At 38.5% G+C, this 9,274-nt stretch overlaps 1 protein-coding gene across 1 annotated transcript in view; it reads right to left on the bottom strand.

Moving 5' to 3' along the window:
* The window catches only part of LOC123503266 (cysteine dioxygenase type 1-like), an 18,128-nt gene extending 12,703 nt beyond the window's left edge, over nucleotides 1-5,425 (bottom strand). The window contains exon 1 of the mRNA XM_045252891.1: nucleotides 5,116-5,425. Within this exon, the coding sequence (XP_045108826.1) occupies nucleotides 5,116-5,285 (170 nt within the window). The 5' untranslated portion in view covers nucleotides 5,286-5,425. The remainder of the gene's footprint in view (nucleotides 1-5,115) is intronic.
* Between the last annotated feature and the right edge of the window lie 3,849 nt (nucleotides 5,426-9,274).

Below are 9,274 nucleotides of genomic sequence, written 5' to 3'. Positions count from 1 at the left end.
TCAACAAACAAAAGGATTCCGTGGATCGCTGACTCTTGAAGCTACAGAATAAGACTAAAGTTCCACCGCAGGTCATGGTCACACGAGCCACAGCTTAACCCTATCACCAAGGACGAGTTTGATCCACTTGTCCGAGATAAAGGTTCTTAATACTGCGCGCGGCTCTCTACCCTCTCAAAACACACGCATACATTTAGTGATGCTGGTGATGCTGGCGCGGTGGAAAATTAACTCTCATTATTTGATTCAGTATTCTATCATTCTATCACCAACATCTTCTTGCCTTCCTACCACACAGCACGTAGTCTTTCTTCTCTAAGCATCGCATTATGATTTGACACGAAACACTTTTTTGTCAATCTTTTCTTTCTTTTAGATGCCTGAGGAGGAAGAAGAAGAAGAAGAAGAAGAAGAAGAAGAAAAAGATAGATAGATAGACATAGATAACACTAGCAACAACAACGAGAGAGAGAGAGAGAGAGAGAGAGAGAGAGAGAGAGAGAGAGAGAGAGAGAGAGAGAGAGAGAGAGAGAGAGAGACTAATAAAGGATGAGAAGGGCCACTTATGTTCAAATCTTCCATCACCCCCCCACCCCCTGAATCATTTCCTTGTATTCCCTGCAGCCATACTTCAACACCTTTCAGATTTACAAGTAACTTAAATAATAAACACAATAAATGCAAATATAAAAGATAAGAGAACGGAAAATCAATACACAAGGAAAACATAAATAAATTAAGATATTAAAAGATAGTGTTTATCTGTTAAAGCAATTGTTTACTCACTCCTCTCTCTCTCTCTCTCTCTCTCTCTCTCTCTCTCTCTCTCTCTCTCTCTCTCTCTAGTTAGTTGCTATTACTATTGTTATTATCCATTTATCTATCTATCTATCTATCTATCTATCTTCCTTTTCTTCTTTTTTTTTTTTTCGTTATCGATATTAAGATCGTTAAGATAGTAAGAGATAGTGATTATCTGTTATAGCAATTGTTTACTCTCTCTCTCTCTCTCTCTCTCTCTCTCTCTCTGGTTTTAGAGTGAATAAGAGTGTTTTTTTTTAGTGTTTTAAGGTGAACAAGAGTGTCTTTCAGTGTTAGGGTGAATAAGGGTGCTTTAGGATGAATAAGTGTGTTTTGGGGTGTTTTAGGGTGATAGAGTGTTATAGGGTGAATAAGAGTGTTTTGTGAATGTTTTAGAGTGAATAAGAGTGTTTTAGGGTGAATAAGTGTTTCTTGTTTTGCTGTAAGGTGAATAAGAGTGTATTTTGAGTGTTTTAGGGTGAATAAGAGTTTTTTAGTGTTTAAGGGTGAATAAGTTATTTTGGTGTTAGGGTGAATAAGTGTTTTAGTGTTTTTTTTTTCTTTTTTTCTACTTATTATTCACTCATCCTTTTTCTCTTTACTTCCTCAATAACACCGTAAGTTTTCACCACTACCGTACAAGTGAGATGAAACAACTCAGCACAGACAAGATTTACTATCACACACATTTTTTTTTTCCCCTTTTTATTTTACCCTTGACTCAATTCTTCACCACTAATCACAACTTTTATTGCACTCTTTTACTCCTACCGGTCATCATTCTCTCTTTCATTTCACCCATAACAATTTTCTTCTTCACCACAACTAATCTGCAGTGAAATTTGCACAATGAAGACAAAAGCTGAGAGGTTGTTATTCCTCGAGGGGCCAGAGATAAAAGAGATAAGGGCATTGTTCCCTATCTCAAGACTCCACTGGTGTGCTTTACGTAACCTGCATCACGTGACGACATCGTGAAACCTCGGGCGAAACAGACGGAATGACCTGCGAATATTGGTGGAGGTATTCGTGATAAGATGATTCTGTCTGGAAAGGATCTCTATTCTGTAGGTATACGAGGAGCTGATAATGGGATGAGTGAGTGAGTGAGTGAGGAGTGGATGGGTGTGAAGTGGGTGTGTGTGGGGATGGGCGGATGAGTTAGTGAGTGGGAGGATGTGTGGATGGGTGAGTGAGTGAGTAAGTGAGTGAGTGAGTGAGTGAGTGAGTGAGTGAATGAATGAATGAATGAATGAATGAATGAATGAATGAAGGAATGAAGCAATTCAACATGTAAATTTAGTCATGCATTCATATATTCGTACTTTCACTCACTCACTCTCACTCTCTCTCACTCTCTCTCTCTCTGTCAAAAACATTAACCCCTTCAGCGATGGGACGCATTTTTATCATGAGTTTTGTGTACGATTACATTATTAACATTAGGAAGGGTCTATGGAGGTATGAATTAATGGCCACAATCTTCCCTATTCTAATCCCCCACATAAGTTTCTGAAGCTGTATAAAATCACCAAATAGTAACCAGAATGAATATGAAAATGCGTCATTGTATTGAAGGGGTTTAAGGCAGTGGTTCTTAACCTTCTTCAGTGCCCGTACTCCTTGATATCTCAGGAAAAATTTTCGTAGCCCCTCCAATATAAATACTATACAAACATATGAAAAGGATTAGTGATAAAAACCTTGCTGAGAAATTATTAGATTTTTTAATTACTGAACAAAGGCACTTTTTTTTTTATTTCAAATGAAAAGTGTCAATTAGTAGGATTGAATGAATGCAAATTATAACTAATTATGAGTAATACTACATAATACATCAGCACATTTTAGTACGAGATCTCAAGAAAATGTAAATTAAACCATAGAAAAGTAAAGAAATTGTTTACAGCACTAACTTAAAAAATGAGACAATTATGGTAAGAGAAAAATTAGGAAAATATATGTTTTACTTTCTCATCGTAAATATACGGTACCATTGCACCGGCTACCATGTCTCGTACCCCTATATAGGTTAAGAACCACTGGGTTAAAGGTTCAAGACAGCAACAATCAACACTGCACTGGTAACACTGCTTGCATTCGTGAGGAGAAAACATTAATAACACTGGCAAGGGTAAAAGGACGGCGAGAGAGGGTGAGGAGGCAGAAGGAAGAGTGAGAGTTGAGGGAGAGTGAGAGTTGAGGAAGAGTGAGGGAAGAAAGGAGCAAGAAGGAGGCAAAGGGATAGAGAGAGGATTGAGAGAGTAAAGGCGGGTGGTAGAAGAAGGAAGAGAGAAAGAGAACTGGTAGCAAGAAGGAAAGGGTGAGGAAGAAAAGGGAGAGATCAGCGAAAATGAAGAGAGAGAGAGAGAGAGAGAGAGAGAGAGAGAGAGAGAGAGAGAGAGAGAGAGAGAGAGAGAGAGAGAGAGAGAGTACGAATATATGAATAAAGAAAGAAATAACAACGAAATAAAGAATGGTATAGTTTTCCCATCTACCAAGGCTTCACTATGGGAAAAATCAAGAAAATTCGGTCATATCTTATTTCAGACCTCCATAGAAATGTGATATCTTGTTTTCTGACGAGCGGGTTACGAAGAGAAAACCTGAGACCGCTGTGTTATCGAAGACATGTAATAACGCGGTAAATATGCCTGATATTGTTCGTGTATTGTGGTGATCAAGGGCTATAGAAAATATGTAAGAAAATAAATAAATCAAAGAAAACGAACAATAGTTAAAAAGAAATATTTGTGTTCAAGATGAGAAGTGTCTTGAAATTAACGCTTCTAAATGTATTTCAAGTTTGTGAGATAATTGGCATAAAATTGTGAGGATAATACAGTTTGGTGATTAGCTGTCCTTGTGTGTGTGTGTATGTATGTATGTATGTGTGTGTGTTACCTTTATTTTTGGTAGGGTTAACTATTAAAGCATACTTCATAATCAGATCACACTACCTAATATTCTAGATAAGTGTGCAGCAGTTCATTACGACCACACCGTAGCTGCATTCCTGACGGCCACACCCTCAGCTGACCAGCGTGAACATCGCCACAACACACGAAGACTGCCTGGCCTGGCGGTTCTATTGATGTCACGCTTCCTTGACTGACAAACTGCCCAACTCAACTGATTAAGCAAAATAACTAACTGACTGATTGACTAACTGATTAACCAACTAAATAACCGACTGACTAAACTCATCGACTGACTTGACTGACTGACAAACCAACGAACTAACAAACCCAAACTGTGTTCTTAACCCCTTCAATACTGGAACACATTTTTACTTTGAGATTTGTAAACGATTAGACCATTTTATTGACATTAGGAAGGCTCTTTGGAAGGAAGAAGGTTAATGGACACAGTTTTCACTATCTTGATAACCCACATGAGTTTCTGAAGGTGAATAAAATCACCAAGTAGTAAGCAGAATGAATATGGAAACGCATCATAGCACTGAAGGGGTTAGTGTCGCAGTAACGGTAGGGCCGCTCCAGGGAGTGGAGGAGGCCGGGAGTGGATGTCTGAGAGGCGGTGGTGGTGGTGGTGGGTGGGTTAAACTACGTTACCTGAGGAATCTGATGATACAAATTCACATCTTTCCTACACCTGCATCTAATCATTTACTACACTTGTACTGCACCTAAAACACTTGGGTCAATATATTTTTCTTCCCTAATTTTTTTTTTTTTTTTTTTTTTTACACTTTCATGATAATTTTGTTTAATGAATGCGTGTCCGTTCATTATTGAAAGACTGGTCGTCGTGGTGGTGTGGGTACAAGTGGTGGTGGTGGTGATGGTGGCAGTAGCAGTAGTAATAATTATAATAATAATAATAATAATAATAATAATAATAATCAGTAATAGTAACAATAGAAACAATAATAATAATAATGTTAGCGATTGATAATAAACGATAACAATAATAAGTGCGTGTGTGTGTGTGTGTGTGTGTGTGTGTGTGTGTGTGTAAGACAGACAGAAAGACTGGAACATGTAATCATAATCATTACAACCCAACCAGCTCTATACACACACACACACACACACACACTTAAAGGCGCCCTAACACACACACACACACACACACACACACACACACACACACACACACACCTTTAAACGTCCCCAACACAGACACAAACTTAAAACCCACCAGACACGCACCCACACACATTCATTGAACAACCACAGGCATTAACAACCTTTCCAACAACCTCACTCATTACAACACAACGCCAAAGAACCACAACAACCATAACAACCCAATTCCCTCGTTCACACCACCTGCCATGCCCTCACTCACCTGTATCGATCAAACTTGGCGAATTTCTTCCAGTCCAGCGGGTTGGATTTGTAGGAGGACATAAGGTAGTTCACGTAATCAACATTCACCTCGTCACCGTCAAACACCTTGTACAGTTCCCCTATGAGGTCGTCCAGGGTGTTGATTTGAGGCAGTGCGCTGGTCTCCATGGCTGTGACACGCAGGAGGAAAGTGGGAGGAGACGTGGGGTGAAGTTACTGTGTCGCGCGTGAAGGCTTGAGTAGAAATGCAGGCAAGGCGGGGAGAGCGTCAGCTTTTGGTGTGGTTTCAGTCTCTCTCTCTCTCTCTCTCTCTCTACCTATATAGTCGCCGGTGTCTGCTGTTGCCCCCTCTCCCCCTTCCACGTTCTCTCTCTCTCTCTCTCTCTTGCCCGATGTGTGATGTGTCCGTTATCTAACTTTTTTTTTTTATGTTGTTTATCTGTTCTTACTTAGAAATAATGCTTATATTTTTAATTCCCTTTACTTCGTTCTTTTTTTTTTTCTCTCTCTCTCTCTCTCTCTCTCTCTCTCTGCCTGATGCATGATGCTTCTGTTCTCTTCCTATTATATTTCCGTCTTTGGTAACTACCTCTAACAATGATTTTCAGTAATAATACATCTATTTTCGTGTTTTCTTATTCCTTACATTATCTTGTTGCCATCTCTTATGTTTTTCCCTTCTTCCTCTTTCTCCGCCCCCTTTTTCTCTCTCTCCCTCCCCCCGGTTATCTCTTGACTGATGCATGATATTCTTAATACCTGTTTTCTTATTATCATTTATTAATCTCTTATTGGTATTAATAATGATTCATTGATCCCTTATTACATCATGCCATAATCTTCTTTTTTGTTGTTCTTCTTCTTCCTCTTTTTCTTCTCCTCCCGTCCTTACTATATTCCGTCTCTTGGTTTTCTCTAATCTATTGGCAAAATGTCCTTTCTTACCTGCTAAACTGATTGTGTACATAAGAATTAAGCTATTTGTTTGTATCCTCCAGATTTCTCAGTTTTGAAATATATATTCAAGTTTATTTTCATGATTCCGGTGATGATTAAACAAGAATCAATCGAAACATTTTTTTTAAGAACACGTGTTGTCTTACGATTCACTTCTTTTTTTCAATATGTACCCCTTCCTTCTCCCTCTTGGTCTTCTCCCTTTCGTCTCTTCCTCTCCCTCTTTCTCAGTCTCGCTCCCTCCTGTTTGTCAATGCAGTGGCCTTTGCGAATAGATGCACAGGGGCTAAGAATACAGTCACTGCCGGGAGCATGTTTCAGTGTCTGTTGTTTTGATGGGTACAGGTATTTTTACCCTCACTGCTGGCAACGAGACACGCCCTCCCAGCCCAGCCACTCCATTGGGCTTGGCGGAGGTGGGTCGACTTCACTCACATAGATAGACCTTTTATTTTACGGTTCGTCAGCCTGTGTTCATATTACTTGGCTCTTACATTTTCAAATCCTGCACCTTTTCCTCACGTATTGGTTATTGTAGGTGAGTTATGTATGGATTAACTTGTACTATCGTATCGTTTGGAGATTTATTATTGAAAGGAAGGGAAGTTAATGGGTTACGTGTGCGAATTTTGAGCGAAATGTACAGGATATCTTCGACTCAGCGCTCTCAATGGTACCTCTTACTTTATTCAGAATTATACACCAACTCTCACACTATTTCAAACGCGTTATTACTCCACCATTTCTTCTTCTCGTTCATTATCAGGTACCGGAAATAGCTTGAGAGATAATGAAAAGCTACATGCTCCACTTCTGGCGCTTTGAAAGGAGTGAGAAATATGGAAAAGATTGATATATGCAGAAAACCCCGAGCGAAACATTAAGCGAGGAATCAATAACAGAATTCGCCTGTTGCACCAAAACAAACTGCGCATTTTTTTCTCTCTCTCTCTCTCTCTCTCTCTCTCTCTCTCTCTCTCTGTACATACTTAAAATTCCTCCTTTAAATATCACGTGATGCATTCCGTGGCTAAATGCGCAAGTAGTTAGAGAATCTTAATTAAGAGAGAGAGAGAGAGAGAGAGAGAGAGAGAGAGAGAGAGAGAGAGAGAGCAAAGAAGTAAGAGAAGGAAAGAGGAAAGATAAGAGGGAATAAGATGGGAAAGTAAAGGAAAAGAGAAATGAAAGAGAGAGAGAGAGAGAGAGAGAGAGAGAGAGAGAGAGAGAGAGAGAGAGAGAGAGAAGAATATAAGGAGGAAGAAAAAGAAAATGGAAGATAAGGAAATAACTAACACAGGAAAAATAAAGAAGGAAGGAAAGAGAGAAAAAAGGATAGCCTACATATGAAAAACGAGAGAGAGAGAGAGAGAGAGAGAGAGAGAGAGAGAGAGAGAGAGAGAGAGAGACCAGATAGAAAAGAAGTTGAATAAAGAAGGGAGAGAGGAGATAAGAGAGTGTTTACAAGAGAAGGGGGTGGAGGAGGTGAGATAATGAAAAATAAAAAGGAGGAGGAGGAGGAGGAGGAAGCAAGAGGAGGAGGCGGAAGATATACTCAAACTTTTCATTATACATTATCGCGTGAAGTTGCTGATGTGTATAAGTTTGTTTACGGTATATGAGACAATTTATTGAAGATTTTGTAGAGTCGAGAGGTTCATGTGGAAATTATTGGTATTCTCAAGATTTTTTTTTTTCATTGCTCCACCTATCAAGAAAAATGTTCTCGTATCAATAATTTTCAAGTCACAAATATAATAGCAGAGTTATCAAAGGTGTTTACCCAGTTAACACCTTCAGTACTGGAACGCATTTCTACCTTGAGTTTTTGGGTATGATTAGACGATTTTATTGACTTTAGGAAGGGTCTATGGAGGTCAGAAGATGTATGGCCACAGTCTTCACTATTTCAATCCCTACATGAGGTTCTGAAGCTGTACAAAATCACCAAATAGTAACCAGAATGAACAGGAAAAACGCGTCATGGTACTGAATGGGTAAAGCTTCAACTCGGGCTAACGGTTCCTTTATTGGTGGGCTTTCAGATAGGAGGTACCCCCAAAATACCTCCTTTAGCCCATAAATTCCCGTGACAAGTCCACATTCTATGAAAAACAAGCTTATCGAAATGCACAAAATCGTCAAATCTTTAAAAATCCGGATGGCTTAACTTTTATTATCCTTTAAGAATGTTGCGCAGCTGTGGAGCAGTTTCAGAATGTGATTCATAGTATACAAGGATTCTTCATATACACTGAACAGATTCTAATGAAGTTACCAGTGTTTTCATTAAATATTCAGGATTTTATTGGTATTTTCACAAATATTATGTACCAATGTAAGAAAAAGGGAAGCTGACTTTTGATTTCTTGGAGTTGTGAACATTAATTTTGTAACCACTCAACTCAAGCTTCAACTCGGGCTAACGGTTCCTTTATTGGTGGGCTTTCAGATAGGAGGTACCCCCAAAATACCTCCTTTAGCCCATAAATTCCCGTGACAAGTCCACATTCTATGAAAAACAAGCTTATCGAAATGTACAAAATCGTCAAATCTTTAAAAATCCGGATGGCTTAACTTTTATTATCCTTTAAGAATGTTGCGCAGCTGTGGAGCAGTTTCAGAATGTGATTCATAGTATACAAGGATTCTTCATATACACTGAACAGATTCTAATGAAGTTACCAGTGTTTTCATTAAATATTCAGGATTTTATTGGTATTTTCACAAATATTATGTACCAATGTAAGAAAAAGGGAAGCTGACTTTTGATTTCTTGGAGTTGTGAACATTAATTTTGTAACCACTCAACTCTCAACAGTTTTCAATGGCTACATAAATGCTAGGTCGATTTTTCTTTTCTTTTCTTTTTGAGGAACTTTTTTTTCGTCTCCCTTAAGGATTATTCCACTAAGTTCCTATACAGTCTGTTGGAAATCACCGAGAACAGTAAAAACGTTGAAAAATACGAAGGCAACTGACATATAATTAAATGGATCACGCTTAGATGTTACATGGTTAATTGTTGAAGAAGAAGCCAATTATTATAATAACAAGAGGATTGGATCAAATTTGGATGCGTACATTGAATAGATAAAATGTTGAAGAAAACGATGATAACTATAATAATATATAATAAGTAACTGATTCAAATTTAGAAGCTCTATGTTTAAGTTGTTGAAGAGCATGATTTTGTAAGGATC

Source organism: Portunus trituberculatus, chromosome 13 (assembly GCF_017591435.1).
Source record: "Portunus trituberculatus isolate SZX2019 chromosome 13, ASM1759143v1, whole genome shotgun sequence".
NCBI lineage: Eukaryota > Metazoa > Arthropoda > Malacostraca > Decapoda > Portunidae > Portunus > Portunus trituberculatus.
The sequence above is the reverse complement of the archived record's forward strand: the minus strand, read 5'-3'. Positions and strand labels throughout refer to the sequence as shown.